The sequence below is a fragment of the Lepidochelys kempii genome, chromosome 1 (genome assembly GCF_965140265.1).
Source record: "Lepidochelys kempii isolate rLepKem1 chromosome 1, rLepKem1.hap2, whole genome shotgun sequence".
Classification (NCBI taxonomy): domain Eukaryota; kingdom Metazoa; phylum Chordata; order Testudines; family Cheloniidae; genus Lepidochelys; species Lepidochelys kempii.
This window is the reverse complement of record NC_133256.1, coordinates 340,687,588-340,705,510: the sequence shown is the minus strand read 5'-3', so window position 1 is coordinate 340,705,510 and position 17,923 is coordinate 340,687,588. Positions and strand designations below refer to the sequence as shown.

At 48.3% G+C, this 17,923-nt stretch overlaps 1 protein-coding gene across 2 annotated transcripts in view; it reads right to left on the bottom strand.

Moving 5' to 3' along the window:
• SFMBT2 (Scm like with four mbt domains 2) overlaps positions 1 to 17,923 on the bottom strand; it is a 189,645-nt gene that overhangs the window by 142,672 nt on the left and 29,050 nt on the right. For both annotated transcript variants that reach the window (XM_073328829.1, XM_073328832.1), the window contains exon 3: positions 835 to 929. In XM_073328829.1, the coding sequence (XP_073184930.1) occupies positions 835 to 929 (95 nt within the window). The remainder of the gene's footprint in view (positions 1 to 834; positions 930 to 17,923) is intronic.

The window sequence follows — 17,923 nt, the reverse complement described above, 5'->3', positions numbered from 1 at the left end:
TAGATTTCCCTTCTCAAAGAAAGTGCCAACAATCCCAGTCCGTAGGGATTCCAGGTGCTCTCAATGCTCTTCCACAAACCAAGAAGGGCCTGGGACCAGAGCTGCAGATGGTGGTTGTTTTACCATGGTGCTTCCAGAATTCCATTGTGCGAATGAACCAACTTCACATGAGGGAAGGTGTCATATTCTCAGGCCTATGACGGTTGTATGGCTTCAGGTGCCCACAGAGGCCATTTCTGCTACCAGAGAGTTTCTCTGCGATGTAGGCTGATAGCTTGTTACTGCAAGAGACACCGTTTTCTGGAGCTGAGAGGAGGCATTCCATGGTAACCAGGCTATTTAACATTGACAGGCTTCTCGGAAGAGCCTGTTTTAAGGAGGGCTTTGAAGGAACAACATGCATGCAATTTCTGTGTGGTGGGGTGGCCTGGAAGAAATTAAAGGGCTCAAGGAGGCGGGAGAAACAAAGGATGCAGGATGGAGAGTGGGAGGGAATGAGTGCTGAATGTAGGCAAGAGGAACGCAGTACAGGGCCTTGAGAAGGCGTAAGGATGAGAAGCTTGAATCCGAAGTAGAGTGAGAAGCCAGTGGAGCCAAAGAAAGGCATGAGAACAGGTGTTCAACAGGAGAAGGAAGAGGATTTTAGGAGGAGAGGGAAAGGATTCCAACATTTTGGATTGGGAGGAAGAAATCTGAGAAGCAGAGAGAAAAGTTTGGTGATGTTTCCTCAAGAGCCATCAGCCATGCCTTTAAATTTCCCAGGATGACCCTCTCCAATCAGAATGAAAAGGGGAAGGGCACAGAACTTTCTCAAGGCCCAAGTGAAGTACGTACGTGTCTGAACGAGGTGTGAGGGGCAGCGCTTGCTCCCGTTTCTTCCAAGTATTCATCCCAGTTGAAGTCGGTCTCCTCGATGCTAGAACCTTCATCTGTTGGGGGAGGGAGGGGAAAGCAACATAAAATTAGAACATGGTTAATGCAGGCAATAAACTACACAATGGTACCAGCCGAAAGTGGGAAACTGGCAGGCAGTAAAACCTCCACACAAGATAAAAAAACCCTGTTGTAGCAATTATGCTTATTTGGATTCCATGGGTTTTACTGCATTTCCAGGAAATTATTTGGTTTGCTGGTTTTAATCTCCAGAGATTAAAGAACTCGGCCTTTGTGGTCCAGTTGGGTGCGTGAACAGAAACCATTGTACATGGCAGTGCAAGAGAGCCCACACTATTTCACAACTCATTTTATAATGTTCACATTAAACTTTCACTTCTCCTCCATCAGTCATCATGAGCGTATGTGGTGCAGTACAGTGGGTAAACATGCCAAACAAATAATAAAGTCTGTGACCCAAAGAATTTATGATCTAAGGGCCCTGAGCCAGATCCTCAGCTGCCGTAAGTTACAGCACTGCCCCTGAAGCCAACAGAGGGATAGAGATTTACACCACCTTAGGATCTGCCCCCCTACTGGGTGCACCGTTGCAAATATGTTAGTATCTATGCGTCAACACTGCCTTTTGCTGGATGGAGTCAGAACTACTCAACTGCATATCATAGGCCCTATAATGTGAACAGCTAGGGGAAATTCCCCTTTTATTTAATTAGTCAGAAGCTGAGCTTTGAAAGCAGGAACCCTGCTGTGGCTGTGAAGAGACTGATGATGGAACTCAGATGCCATCTCCCAGTTTCCCATTACAGCTACTTATAATGTTTTGCTTTTCTATAACACCTTTCATGTGAAGACCTCAAAACACTGTACAAACAATTAACTGATCCTCACAACATCCCGTGAGATATATAATGCTACCCCCATGTTACGGATGGGGAAACTGAGGCAAAGACCATTTTCATATCTATCCTGAGATCACACAGGAAATCAGCTGCAGATCTAAGAACAGAATCTAGATCTTCAGACTCTCGAGCCTCTGTATTAACCCCTATATACTCCATCCCACACCTAAAGATCCATAATTATTCACAGGTTTTGCTACATATCTGTACAGCACCTAGAACAATGGGACTAAGGTCTCAAAGTGCTGCTGAAATACAAATAATACAAATTACAAACAAATGTTCTTTCACTTACAGAAAATCAGCCACATCTGATTGCTTTTATTTTACTTTAAAATAATGTTTCCAGGCAATCTTGGAAGAACGACTTCAACCCAGAGCAAATATTTACAGTCTAATACTGAGGCTCTGCAATAAGCATTTATCAGGCAAACTCCGAGAGACCCTTTCCTTCCAAAGCATTCATCAGCGTGGGCATGATGTAATTAAAGTGGCCCATGACGAACTGATTGAAGAAACCTCCCCAGACAGTTTTATGAAGAAAACGGCAGGGTTAATTTATTGCCATTATTGCTACAGGTCTCCCATTTTCAAGATCCAAAAGTTATATCATGTAACAGGAATGTCTCATTATTAAAAGGAAAAGGAAGAGGTTATATTTGCTGCCGATTTAGCCAGACACACATCTGAGGAAAAAAAAAAAAACAGATGACAGCAGAACTGCGTTTTCTAAACATATCCAGCATGGGAAAGGAGTTCAGAGAAGAAATCACAGCCCTATTTAATGTTAAATACACTAGAACTTCTTTTGAATACTGGGTTATAAAAACAATGAGTCCTGGGGCCAGTTTTGTTCAACATCTTCATTAATCTGGATGATGGGATGGATTGCACCCTCAGCAAGTCTGCGGATGACACTAAGCTGGGGGGAGAGGTAGATATGCTGGAGGGTAGGGATAGGGTCCAGGGTGACCTAGACAAATTGGAGGATTGGGACAAAAGAAATCTGATGAGGTTCAACAAAGACAAGTGCAGAGTCCTGCACTTAGGAAGGAAGAATCCCATGCACTGCTACAGGCTGGGGACTGACTGGCTAAGCAGCAGTTCTGCAGAAAAGGACCTGGGGATTACAGTGGATGAGAAGCTGGATATGAGTTAGCAGTGTGCCCTTGTTGCCTAGAAGGCTAACGGCATATTGGGCTGCATTAGTAGGAGTGTTGCCAGCAGACTGAGGGAAGTGATTACTCCCCTCTATTTGGCACTGGTGAGGCCACATCTGGAGTATTGCGTCCAGTTTTGGGGCCCCCCACTACAGAAGGGATGTGGACAAATTGGAGAGAGCCCAGCAGAGGGCAACAAAAATGTTAAGGGTCTAGGGCACATGACTTATGAGGAGAGGCTGAGGGAACTGGGCTTATTTAGTCTGCAGAAGACAAGTGGGGGGGGGGGGGGCGGGAGGGGCAGGATTTGATAGCAGCCTTCAACTACCTGAAGGGGGGTTCCAAAGAAGATGGAGCTTGGCTGTTCTCAGTGGTGGAAGATGACAGAACAAGGAGTAATGGTCTCAAGCTGCAGTGGGGGCAGGTCTAAGTTGAATATCAGGAAAAACTATTTCACGAGGAGGGTGGTGAAGCACTGGAATGGGTTACCTAGGGAGGTGGTGGAATCTCCATCCTTAGAGGTTTTTAAGGCCTGGCTTGACAAAGCCCTGGCTGGGATGATTTAGTTAGGGTTGGTCCTGCTTTGAGCAGGGGGGATTGGACTAGATGACTCTTCCAACTCTAATCTTCTATGATTCTGCCTCACCTGCACTGCTTCAACCTGGTGTAACTACACAGGTGTAAATCAGGAATAACTCAATTGAAGAGATTTCTGATAATAGGTGGCTCTTCAGTCTAGCAGGAAAAGGCACGACAGGATCCAATGGCCGAAAGCTGAAGCTAGACAAATTCAGATGAGAAAGTAAGGAGCAAACTTTTTTCCCACCAACAGTGGAGGGTAATGAACCATTGGACCAACTTATCTAAGAGCATGAGGAATCTTCAGCACTCAAGACTGGATATCTTCCTAAAAGAGATGCTACAGCCCAAACAAAAGTGATGGGCTAGAGGCAGAGATTACTGGGTGAGGTTCCATTACCTGTGTTATGCAGGAGGTCAGGGTGGATGACAATAGTGGTCTCTTCTAGCCTTGAAATCTATGACTCTATGGTCACGTCTACACAAACACTTACTGTGCGGCAAGCTGGGATATAAATCTACATTGCTCAAAGTCACATGTCAGTGACAGAGCTAGGAATTTAATGCAGATCTCCTTTACCAAAGGGGTCACTAGACTGAGCTAAAAAATCAGGCTCTGTTTGCATTCAGAAGTAAGATGGGTGCAGTAAAGTGACAAACATAAAAAGCACCTGTTTTAAAAATCCAAATGAAAAGGGCAAGACTGAGCCAGATAGAGTGTTGGAGGGCCGGGAACCCAAGCAGTTATTGCACCAGACCTCCGGCTGTCATCAGGGCGGTAGAGGTGCCTTGTTCCTGACCCTAAGCTAGGAATCTTCTGGTCTCCACCTGCATCTGGGTGACAGCCCTTAAGGGGTTGTGGTAGGGAGACCCAGGCACTCTTTCTCCACCATGTCCCAGCCCAGGGCCCTGTGGGAAGTAACACTGCCAAGGTCCTCCCTGCAGAGAGTCTAAGTCTGCTGTTCTGGGCCACTTCCTACCTATAGATCCCTTCAGTTTGGGGCAAGGTCCCTATAGTCCAAACAGTCAGTTACTTTAAAAAAAAAAAAAAAAAAAAGCCCAAAGGAGCAGGGTGTAGCTGGAGCTGCTGGTTCTCAAGGGGGTGGTGGCTGGAGAAGTCTCTTCCTGTGGGCCTTCGTGGTCCCCGTCTCAGGCTCAACCTTCTGACTGGCTTCCCAGAGAAGGATTCCTCTTTCCTGCAGCCTGCCCAGCACCTTTACCTGGGCTCCTGGAGCAGGCTCAGCAGGCCAAAAGGGTGGGAGCTAACTGGGCTCAGTATTGCCTTTTAACGCCTTTGGGTCCAGGCTGGGTTTGTATACCCCATCACATTGAGATGGAGAGCCTCCAGGGGCTGAGCACCCCTCCTGCTGCAGAGACCTCAGGCTTTTGCTCTCAGTCGTACCATTTCATTCTGACACAGCAGAAGGCTGATTTCTCTACAGACTTTATCAGGAAATTACTTTTACTGTGTCTGTAAAAATAACATCAGGGAACCCGTTTATCATGGGCTCAGTGTCTTGTTTTGCTCAGTTTTATTACAGAGAAATGGAAGGGACTAAAAATTCTCCAAAACCTCTTGTATTTTTTCTGTTTCTTTTCTGGAGTTCTGCAAAAGCATTAGCTGTGACCACAGTCGGCTTGCCTAGGGGTTAGGCCAGGAACAGAGAGTCAGGACGTTCTATTCCCAACTCAATCAGTGATTTACTGTGTGCCCATGGGCAAGTCACGTAACCTTTTCCTGTGCCTGGGTTTCCAAATCAATTTTTGCTGATCTCTATCAAATGGTTCAAATCCCTCGGATTGAAAGGAGCTATATAAATGAAAAGTATTTAATAATATTGGAATTATTATTATTCTAAAGAGTGGTTTTCACAAAGTCATACCATCTACCAGTACTCAAGTCCTGTATTCCAATGGCAAAAACCTCGCTCCTGAAGTCACTGGCAAAACTCCCATTCATTTCAAGGGGCAGGGGCGGGGTGGTGTCAAGATTTCACCCCAGGGTGTTCGCTGGGTGATGGCTAATTTTATGATATGCTTACACTGGTGGGTTCCAGTTATTGATCCTTTTGCTCTATGCTCTTTTTCGGTGAAACCGTCACACTTGTCTACACATTTCATGTATCTGTGGGCCTGGGTATGCAAACAAAATAAATAGTAATCAGCTACTACCATCGTAATGGTTTTAAAGTGCTCTGGGATCATCAGTTGATAAGTGCCATAGAAATTAAAAGTACTTCAATAAAACTGCAGTCATCCAGGACTTCACTGTCAATATTATAGACCATGTGACTACGGGAAAAACCTCAGAGTGATAAAAGAACCCAGATCCTTTGTTCTGAAAGCCCAAATTCCCTACCAACCAATCTGTCGGAGAATTCCCTTTAAGAGTCTATGGCACACAGCTAAGCAGTTCTGATACTATCCTGTACCTATTCCTATGTTCTAGCTAGTTACGTTTTTTATCAATGAAAGAACATAAGAACAGCCATACTGGGTCAGACTAAAGGTCCATCTAGCCCAGTATCCTGTCTTCCAACAGCAGCCAATGCCAGATGCCCCAAAGGGAACGAACAGGACAGGCAATCACCAAGTGATCCATCCCCTGAGGCCCACTCCCAGCCTCTGGCAAACAAACAGAGGTTACAGATACCATCCGTGCCCATCTTGGCTAACAGCCATTGATGGACCTGTCCTCCATGAATTTATCTAGTTCTCTTTTGAATCCCGTCATCGTCTTGGCCTTCCACAACATCCTCTAGCAAAGCATTCCACAGGCTGACTGTGTGTCCTGTGAAGAAATACTTCCTTTTGTTTGTTTTAAAACTAGTGCCTATTACTTTTATTTGGTGACCTCTAGTTCTTGTGTTATGAGAAGGAGTAAATAACACTTCCTTGTTTACTTTCTCCATACCAGTCATGATTTTATAGACCTCTATCATATCCCCCCTTATTCGTCTCTTTTTCAAGCTGAAAAGTCCCAGTCTTATTAATCTCTCCTCACATGGAAGCCTTTCCATACCCCTAATCATTTTTGTTGCCCTTTTCTGAACCTTTTCCAATTCCAATATGTCTTTTATGAGATGGGGCGACCACATCTGCACACAGTATTCAAGATGTGGGCATACCATGGATTTATATAGAGGCAATATGATATTTTCTGTCTTATTATCTACCCCTTTCTTAATGATTCCCAACATTCTGTTAGTTTTTTTGACTGCCACTGCACATTGAGTGGATGTTTTCAGAGAACTATCCATAATGACTCTAAGATCTCTTTCTTGAGTGGTAACAGCTAATTTAGACCCCATCATTTTATATGTATAGTTGGGATTATGTTTTCCAATGTGCATTACTTTGCATTTATCACCATTGAATTTCATCTGCCATTTTGTTGCCCAGTCACCCAGTTTTGTGAGATCACTCTGTAACTCTTTGCAGTCTGCTTTGGACTTAAAAGATCTGATTTGGATTCCAGTCTGGAAATAGAAAACCGAGGGAAGGCTGTGCCAGCATTTAGGGCACTAGTCTAGGACTTGAGAGACCTTGCTTCAAGCCCCTGCTCTGTCACAGGCTCCTTGTGTGATCTTGGGTAAGTCACTAAGCCTCAGTTCCACATCTGTAAAATGGGGATAAGAGTACATCACAAGGGTGTCATGAGGATAGATACATTAAAGGTAGTGAGGCATTCAGATCCTATGGTGATTGGAGCCACATAAGTACCTTACTTAGACAGATAACCCAGTTCCTCATCTGTAAAATGATCTGAATTTAAACTTATGTGATGATTTTGCATGTAATAGCCAGCAAGCACTCAGAAGCCAGATTGAATGGTGAGAGGAGAGAGCACTTTGATTATCTTCATAAGCACTCACATGAAACTGACTGTTCAGGTTTCTGGAAACGACTAGTCCATGCTCAGAGAATTTAATACACACATTAGCATAGTACCTCCCCTTCTTGTAATCTGCTGCCTGTCCTTAGAAGAGCGGGGAAGGGAAGGTGATGTTTCTATTCATTGCATGGGTTGTCTGTGTGCATACTTAAGGACAGTGGTTCTATACCAGGACTCCTTGCTACATCCCTCCCCTCTATTCTGGTCCCATCTAGCCAGGATCTTCTCCACCCCACTATCACCACCTCTCCGTTAACAATATGGGAAGGGAAGCATCTCATGTCACCAAGCTTGAAAAGAGATGCTTAGGAATTCAATAAAATTCACTGATTAGCCAGGATCACAGATGTGGACAACAACAACATGGCCCATGGTTGCTCAGGACTTCCAAGTTATCATCCCTACCCAGCCCAGCAGGTTGCTTGGAACTTCATGACAGCAACAAGCTGAGAAATAATACTTCTGTGGAGTCCAAGAGCTCCTCCAGAATTCAGTAAGTATTAGGTATATTCCCCTATGCAGTGCTCACCCCCTTGACTCTTCTCTACATCCCTCTCCTCTCTCCCCCGGTCCCATCTAGCCAGGATCTTTCTGGCCCCTCCTCCCCACTGTCACCACCAACACCTGTGCTATGCTCAAATACATTTCTGCCTCCTGTTACCCTTCCCAGTAATGTGCACTTAACAAGCGGTGCTGCCTTCCCCCTTGCTTGTGGTTCTGGTAAAGCCTTTTAGCTTAAACGGGGGAACAACTGAATTCCTGTCCCCGGAGCCCTCCACCCTATGAGCATGCAGGATTTCTCACAGGCTAAGGAACGGAATATAGTGGGAGCCGCTTGTTAAACTCTTGGCAGCTCATCACTGAAAACTGGTTTCTCAGACATCTGCACCAGTGTTTCCTCAAACTGTGAGGCCTGTTTCTCCCCAAGGGAAACTGAGGCAAGGGCCGGGAAAGTGAGCAAAACAACAAGACTGTTTTTCCTCTCCTGACTGAAGTGTTGTCACAACGGACTCAACTAAAACCAGGGCCAGCGACTGCATGAGGAATGGAAATACCTACTGTAAGGCCTGCTTACTACACAGGAAAGGATCCGGCTGGGAAGAATCATAGAAATATAGGGCCGGAAAGGATCTCGAGTGGTCATCTACTCCATCCTCCCTCACTGAGGCTGCACAAATGAACCTACACCATCCTTGATAGGTGTTTGTCCAACCTGTTCTTCAAACCTCCAATGATGGGGGATTCTACAGCCACTCTTGGTGACCTATTCCAGTGCTTAACTACCTGCAGATTAAACCCATTGCTTCTTGCCCTACCGTCAGCAAACATGGAGAATAATTGAGCACCCCACTCTTTATAACAGCCCTTAGCCTATCTGAAGACTTATCAGGTCCCCCCTCATTCTTCTTTTCTCAAAACTAGAATGCCCAGTTTTGTCAACCTTTCCTTACAGATCAGGTTTTCTAAATCTTTTATCATTTTTATTGCTCTTCTCTGGACTCTCTCTAATTGGGCCACAACTTTCTTAAAGTGGGAAGCCCTTAACTGGACACAATAATCTATCTGAGACTTCAACTGTGCCAAGGAGAGTAGAATAATTACTTCTGGTGCCTTACATACGGACACTCCTGTTTCTACACCCCAGAATAGCAGCTTTTTTTCACAACTGCATCATATTCTTGGCTCATATTCAATTTGGTATCCACTGTAACCCCAAGATCCTTTTCTGCAGTACTACTCACTAGCCAGTCATTTCCCATTTTGTAGCTGTGTATTTGATCTTTCCTTCCTAAGTGCAGTACATTGCACTTGTCTTTACTGAATTTCATCTTGTTGATTTCAAACCAATTCTCCAATTTGTGAAGTATGAACTGAATTTTAATCCTGTCCACCAAAATGCCTGCGACCAGCATGGTATCATCCACAGATTTTATAAATTCTTTTATCCATTATCCAAATTATTAATGAAAAATATTGAATAGTATCAGACCCAGGACTGACCCCTGTGGGACTCCACTTGGTGGGTCGTCCCAGTTTGACAGCAAACCGTTGATAACTACTCATTGGCCTTTCAACCAGTTGTGCATCCATCTTATAGTAATTTCATCTAAACCACATTTCCCTAGTTTGCTTATGAAAATGTCATGGGAGACGGTGTCAAAAGCCTTACTGAAATCAAGATATATCCGATCTACTGCTTCTGCCCCATACAGTATGCCAGTAACCCTGTCAAAGAAGAAAATTAGGTTGGCTTGGCATGATTTGTTCTTGACAAGTCCATACTGGCTATTTCTTATCACTCTATTATGCTCTACTGCTTACAAATTGATTGTTTGATCGTTTGCTCCATTATCTTTTCAGGAATTGAGGTTAGGCTGACTGGTCTATAATTCCCTGGGTCCTCCTTTCCTCCCCCAACCCTGTTGAAGATGGGTATTAAGTTTGCCCTTGACGAGCCCTCTGGAACCTCACCCATCCTCCATGAGTTCTCAGAGATAATCCCTAAAGTTCAGAGATTGCTTCTGCTAGTTCCCTAAATCCCTAGGGTAAATTTCGTCAGGCTCTGCCAACCTGAATACATCTTATTTATCGAAATATTCTTCAACCTGTTCTTTCCCTATTCTGGCTTACACTCCTTCCACCTTGATAATATTAATTGTGTTACACATCTGGTCACAATCAACCTTTTTAGTGAACACAGCAGCAAAATAGGCATTGAACACCTCAGCTTTCTTGGAGTCTTCCATTAGCTCATCTTCCCTGCTAAGTAGTGAACCTACACTTTCATTCATCTTTCTCTTGCTCAAAATGTATTTGTAGAACCTCTTCTTACTGCCTTATGCCCCTTGCTAGCTGTATCTCATTTTGTGCCTTAGCTTTTCCGATTTTGTCCCTATGTGCATGCGCTATTCTTTTATACTCATCTTTAACAATCTGTCCATGTTTCTACTTTTTGTAGGGCTCCTTTTTGATTTTCAGGTCCTTAAAGAGCTCCTGAGGGAGCCATATTGGTATCCATCGCTTTGGTAAAGAAAGCCAAAGCCCTCCTGTTGACATCATCTGTACAGCCATGCATTCTTCTACAAGATGTATCTGTCCCTGCCTGGACTCTTCCCTTCAGCAGGCACAATGGACGAGAACACATCCTGCACCCCCAACTCTTTAACCCTCGCTCCCAGAACTCACTGCTCATCCGCCTGGGTCATACCTGGCAGTATCATTGGATGAGCAGCATGGGGTAGTGGTCAGAGGGACAGATGAACCTCAGCAACCTTTCCATGATGTCTCGGATGCAGGCTCCAGGAAAGCAGCATGCCTCCTAGGAGGTCAGGTCAGGTGGGCAGATGGATGCCTCCATCCCCCTCAGAAGTGAGTCCACCACCCTACATCTTCTCCCCTTGGGTGCATTGGCAGTGAGTCTCCCAGTCTTGGGAGAAGGTGGCTCCTCTTCCCCAACCATTGGGATTTGCTCTTTTCTCCTGTTGCCAATAGCGCATACTGGTTCTTCACCTTGTTGGACAGGGGACCTGGGAACATCCTGCTCACATAGGCTTCCTAAAGCCAGCATTTCCCTGCACTTCTCATTCCGGGAATCCTTCCACCTGGGGATGCTACATTTCCCTAACTCCCTACCCTGGGCACTGGGGGAGATCAAAGCTGAATGTGGATCTCTGGAAGATACAGGCACTGTCCCCAGGCACCCCCCCCCCACTCCCTGTGCCTACCCCACCCACAAGGGACTGATCTTTTCCTTCCTGCTTTCCCTGCATCTTGCCCTCCAACAGCGACATGGCTTTTCATTGACTCATGGTTTCACTAAGCCAGGACCCTTAAAGGCTTTAATCTGCCCATCTCTGTTTCTTAGAGGAGGAACACAAGAGCAATGTTCGGGGAAAACTTGGTCTACCACTATCATCTAGAGAGTTAATTGGCTTGTCCTATATCGCAGGAGTGCTTCACATGAGGAGCAGCATCACTGTTCACTCTACCTTCCTGTCCCACTGTTTTAAATAACGGTCGCTATCACATGGAGACAGGCCCAATTCTCCTCTCACTCTGCTTTGGTAAATCACAACTAACATTCTGAAGCCCCTGCAATAACACCAGTGTCTCCTCACGTGCATCACTTCTAGTCAGGACCCCCGTCTACTCTCGGGTCCTGATTTCCCACTGCTTCACCCCTTGTGCAGTCATTTACACCTGTGCAAAGCTGTGGTAACCTACTACCCCTGCTGTGAATGACTGGAGAATTCCGGCTTCAAGGCACTGCACTACCCAGTGGAAAAGGTTTTCTCCTAAGATTTCTCACCATGGCTATCGTGAGTATAGTGGTACTCTAGTGGTACCAATGGTTGCAGGGCATGTGTATTATTATTTGTATTGTGTTCATGCCCAGAAACCCCAGTTATGGATCGTTGCTTCATTGTGCTATGTGCTGTACAAAGAGGATTCCTGCCCCAAAGAGTTTATAAACCCTGCTCCGAGCAGGCCTAGGCAACGTAATGTTCAAAACATATGGGGCCGCTGGCACCTTGCCTAGGCTGGCACTGCTGTTACCATCACCAATGGTGGCAGAAACTTTAGAAACAAAACACCAAAAGGGCCTAATGTTCATTAACATTTCTCTGGCAGTGCAAAGGGGCCTCCAAGCAGGTGTTAAACAAGCAGCTGCCAGAAGGGTGTAAAGGGACCTTGGAACCTGATTCTCATTTACACTATGTGCTGACAAGGCCAAAGAGCTCAAAGTTCCTAGAGTCCACTGGGGACACCTGAAAAGGCATTGGCTCCCAAAGGTACAAGCGGACAGACGGCATCAGAAAAGTCAGCGTGTCTGCAGAAGACCTCCTGGTTGTGATTTTCACTCCAACAGGTGACCAAAAGGAGGAGAAATCTAGGTAAAGCTCCATGCACGGCATCCAGCCCTTCACACACAAGTGCCTGTGACTGACTGCAGTGAGATGGTGTCTGCGTGTTGCTGGAACTCTCTGGTAGAACTGGGAAGAGCCTCGTGAGGAAGGAGAATGGGGAGGGCTGAGCACAAGCGATGTAGAGCAGTTGGAAGCAGGGCGTTAGTGGGCGCAGCAAATAACAGTAGGAATGTGACACTGTAGGCTACCCTTCAAGGATAGTGGGATCGAATGGTAGGCCCACTCCATCATGTGGCAAAGCCCTTTAAGAGTATGAAAGGTCCAACTATATATATATATATACACACACACACACACACACACACACACACACAAAGACCTAGGAGATACTGGGAGAGACGAAACAGTCTCTGAAGTAAGAGGTGTTCACAAGAAAATCCTGTTACTATTTCTTTAAGGGCCCAGAGCCAGGATCCTGCAGAGGGGGTGGGGCAAGGTTTCCCTTCCCCAGCCCAACCAATGGGGAACGAGCTGGGAGAAGAGGACCAGCATAAATGCTGCCTCCTCCCACATAGCATGGCAGACACCAGGAGACATCAGAAGGGAAAGGCTGGCCTGGTGAGGACCCTGAAGCCTGATGGCTAATTAGGAAAAGGGGCCAGCTAAGGGAGAAGCTGGCAAAAGCCTCGCAACTGGTTAACCCATAACCCAGCTCCAAACAGGAGAGCAGGGGACTCCTATTTAAGGACACCATTTTGAAGGACAAGCTCCAGCTCCAGGAAGGTTGCTGGGGGAGTCTCCTGGAACAGGACAAGAAGCTCAGAGGCCCAGAGAAGGGCAAGAAATGCTTCAAGTGCTTGATTTTGTTGGTAGTTCTGAGCTCTACTGAAGGGCCCGGGGGAAGTCCTGAGACCTGCTACTCTGGAGAGAAGAGAGTGTGATTTTTTTTTTCGTTCACTCCCATGGTGAGTTGAAGGACTTTGCTGTTGGCCCAGGAGAAGCCGATGGAAGGGACTTCAAAGTGGCCAGCTTGAAGTCTGACCATTTACAGCTAGACTTGGACACCCCAGAATTGGACTGAACTTTTAAGTGACTTGGCCGGAGAGCTAGGCCTCAGAAGGCCCAGACAGAGATGGACAACAGGAAGAGATGACCAAGGGGAAGGCATGACTACCCCACACCTACCCACAAGGGGACATGCCGGAGTGACCACTGCCATCACAAGGAGCCGTTGCCACTCTCAGTCTCCATCCCAGATCTGGCACAATTCACAGTGATAAAAAAAAATCGTTCTCAACTGACTGCTGTTTGGGGTTTGGGTGTCCAAGAAGCTTCTTTCATAACTGGCAATCCCCGAGAAAGTGCTCTGTTGAGGCTGAACTCCCTTCTCCCCCTGCAGAATGAGGATGAGGCACAAGGACCCAAGGCCGAACCAGGGACCTCCAGAGCTGAAAGGCTAAATCTCTACAGCTTGAGCTAAGACCCATATCCTCTGTGGAGTGGGCATAGGAAATGGGGAGACACATAACACATACTGAATAGTGGCTTACATACCTCTTCTGAACAGAAGCACGCCCCAAACATTTGCGGCCCAAAGCAGTTCACATCCCAAACAAGCTGCCACATACAACAACTGCCACCTTAGCCAAAGCTGGAGACCACCAGAGCTATAAACATGAATTTGCACTAAAGAGCCAGGCTGCGTACATGGGGACTAGATTCATATTCTCTACTGCCCAGTGGGTTATGCGTGTGTGGCTGCAACCTGTGTTCTGTGAATACACAGAGAACTTCCATCTCCGGGGCTGATGACCTAGTGCCTTTCATGATGAACCTTTAATTCACTTCCTTTTACAAGGTATCAAATGAGATCTTCTGGGTCATGGACGAAGTAGTGGGAAGCAGAATGCCTCCAAAGTGACAAATCTATTCAGTTCAGATGTCACTGCCCATTTACAGTGGCCTTGGATTCCTGCCATGAAAACTGAGGTGAAACACCAAAAAAACGCCAAACAAACAAGGGCCTAATATCAGCTTTCTAAAGAGCAAAATGAAATCCCTGTTGCCCATGGAAGTAGAAAAATGACCGGATGTTGTGGATGTGAATGTTGATGGTCAGGAGACAGAAACCTTGAGTGACTGAATTCCTAGAATGCTGTGTATGGACAAGGGACAGCCTGAAAAGAGGCAAAGAGGGGATCAAATAAATCACTTGAGGAAGAGCAAGGGGTCAAATTTGAAACACAAAGAAAAGCAGTTTGAAACTATTCAGTAGCCTCCAAAGAGCTCAGGAGCCCAATCCTGCCAGTTCCCCAGGGCTTCCTGCAAGGTGCTGTGCCATGTTAGAAGCTCCCAGCATCATGCCTTTAGAACAGGGACGGGCAAACTTTTTGGCCTGAGGGCCACATCAGGTTTCCGAAATTGTACGGAGGGCCGGTTAGGGGAGGCTGTGCCTCCCCAAACAGCCAGGTATGGCCTGGCCCCTGCCCCCTATCCGACCCCCTTCCCCTGCTTCTCTCCACCTGACAGCCCCCCTGGGATTCCTGCCCCATCCAACCCTCTCCCCCCGGGGACCATCCACCCCACCCAGCTCTCAATCCCCTAACCCTAACTGCCCCCCGCCGCCCCATCCAACCCCATCAACGTCCTGACTGCCCCCACCAGGACCCCTACCCCATCCAACCACCCCTTCTCCTTGACCGCCCCCGGACACCCCGTCCCTAACTTCCCCCCGCCGCCCCATCCAACCCCACTCTCCTTCCTGACTACCCCCCCCAGCACGCCTGCTCCCACTCAAGCCCCATTCCCCACACTCTGACCGCCCCAACCCCTATCCACACCCCCAGCCCCTGACCACCCCCCAAACTCACCTGCCCTCTATCCAGTCCCCCCCCTCGCCCTCTTACCGCGCTGCCTGGAGCACCGGTGGCTGGTGGCGTGGCTGCACCAGGACAGGCAGCCACGCCGCACAGAGCAGCGGGTCAGGCCGGGCTCTGCACCTGCGCTGGCCCAGGAGCTCGCAGCTCCGCTACCCACAGCATTACGCCGGCGGTGCAGTGAGCGGACGCTGCGGGGGAAGGAGGGAAAAGCAGGGAAGAGGCCGGGGGGCGAGCCTCACAGGCCAGGAGCTCAGGGGCCGGACAGGATGGTCCCATGGGCCAGATGTGGCCCACAGGCCGTAGTTTGCCCTCCTCAGCCTTAGGATCTTATTCTCCAGAGTGCTGTACACCCACAACTAGGGGGAGTGGAGGTGCATGGTCCCAGGCAGATTGAAGCCCTCGGAGAGCTTATCTTTGACGCAAGCATTGTAGCAGAAGCCAGATGCTTTGGAGATGATATGCAAAGAAGATGCGTGAGCGAGATGAGTTCAAAACCTAGCAAAATAACCCATCCACTGCAGCCTCAAAGCTTAGAGAACAGTGAGGCTTTCACTTTTAAACAGAGGTTGGATGCATAAAGGAAAGGCTTCCGAGGTTTTTCAGATGTGATTAAAAAAAATAAAGTTACGACTGGCAAATCTGTTTGAGTTCCTTTCAAATATAACGCAGAGCTATCGATTCTTTTCTTCAAGAGGTTTATCGGGAAGGTGAACAACAGAACACTAACAGCATGGTCTGAAAGAAGAGATCGAATAAGTCCTGAAAAAAGTATCGAAGGGGATTTTAAAAGCATTTACCATTGGTCTAACTCTGCTTTTCTTGAAGCCAATGGAATTTTAATCATTGACTTCAAAGGGAGCAATGGTTAAATGTCCATTGGCTTCATGGGAGAAGAGTTAGGCCAACACTGAGCACACCTGAAATTCCTCCCCTAATTCTTACAATGTACAGGGGGGGGCGGGCAAACTTTTTGGCCTGAAAGCCACATCAGGTTTCTGAAATTGTATGGAGGGCCAGTTAGGGGAGGCTGTGCCTTTTCTGTCCTGGCCGCCACTCCCTATCTGACCCCGCTCCCCTGCTTCTCGTCCCCTGACAGCCCCCCCTGGACTCCTGCCCCATCCACCACCACCACCCCCATTCCCTGATGGCCCACTGGGGATCCCTGCCCCATCCACCCCCCCTGCTCTCAGTCCCCTGACTGCCCCCAGACCCCCCCACCCCTAACTGCTCGCGGCTGCCCCATCCAACCCCCCTCTCCTTCCTGACTGCCCCCACCAGGACCCCTGCCCCATCCAACCACCCCTTCTCCTTGACTGCTCCCGGACACCCCGCCCCTAACTTCCCCCCGCCACCCCATCCAACCACATTCGCCTTCCTAACTGCCCCCCCCCGGGACCCCTGCTCCCATTCAACCCCCCATTCCCCACCCTCTGACCACCTCGACCCCCATCCACACCCCCGGCCTCTGACCATTCCCCGACCGCCCCCGCCCCCAAACTCCCCTGCCCTCTATCCAACCCCCCCCCCGCCCCCTTATCACACTGCCTGGAGCACCAGTGGCTGGCGGCGCAGCTGCACCAGGACAGGCAGCCACGCCGTGCAGCACAGAGCACCGGGTCAAGCCTGGCTCTGCAACTGCCCTGCCCCGGAGCTCGCAGCTCCACCGCCCACAGCATTATGCCGGCGGCGCAGTAAGCGGAGGCTGCAGGGGAGGGCGAACAGCAGGGCAGGGTCCGGGGGCGAGCCTCACGGGCCAGGAGCTCAGGGGCCGGACAGGACGGTCCCGCAGGCCGCAGTTTGCCCACCTCTGAGGTACAGCCTCGGGGGAATGATCATGTCATTCAGCAGGAGCGCAAGGAGAGTGCGGAACCTTTGGGGCCAGATTTGCAGAATTCTCGGCCCGCAACAGCCCGTGCTGAGACCACTCAAGGTTCTCAGTGCAAGCTCGCGGGGCACGGAGCTCAGCTGAAAATCTGACCCTCCATCTGACATTTATAACTCAGTATCATTTTATCATCCGTCAGCCTCATGGAAACGTCCGATTGTTGGGAAAAGGATTTAGTGTTATCAGCCACAGGACGAATACGACAATGTAAGACACACATATCAATCTGTTTGCAGAAGGCGAGCTGTACAACGCTGGTTGTTATTAATTGTGTGGATTACAGAAGCCCCAGGATTACCATCAGCTGAGCCCCAGTGTGTTAGGCACTACGTAAACCAGTAGTGTGCAAACTTTTCTAGCCGCACCCCCCACCCCCCGTAATGGATTCTGTCCATGTCTCCCCCTGCCTATTATCGCGCAGCCAAGCCTTCCTCAGCAGCGGAGCTTGGGCTGAAGGCAGAGCTGGGGATGGGGGAGGAGCTAGGGCTAGAGGCGGAGCTGGTCTGGGGGGCAGAGAGGGAATGAGGGCAAAGCTGGGCTGGCAGAGTGGGGGGCGGAGTGGGGCGGATCTTGCCTGGAAGTGGAGCTGGGCTTGGAGGCAGAGTAGGACTGGGAGCTGAACAGGGCTGGAGGCACGGCACTCCCTTCCTGCCTTTTCGTGTGCTTTCTCCTCCCCCCCCCCACCCCAGCCCCAACGTTCCTCCGTGCCCCCTACAGTTTGGGGTCCACTGATATAAACACACAGTTTTACTATGGGTATGTTTACATTACAACCAAAGGTGTGACTTCAGCATGTGTAGACACACCTGAACTAGCTTGTATCTAGCTAACCCAAGTAACAACAGCAGCTAAGCCTCGGCAGCA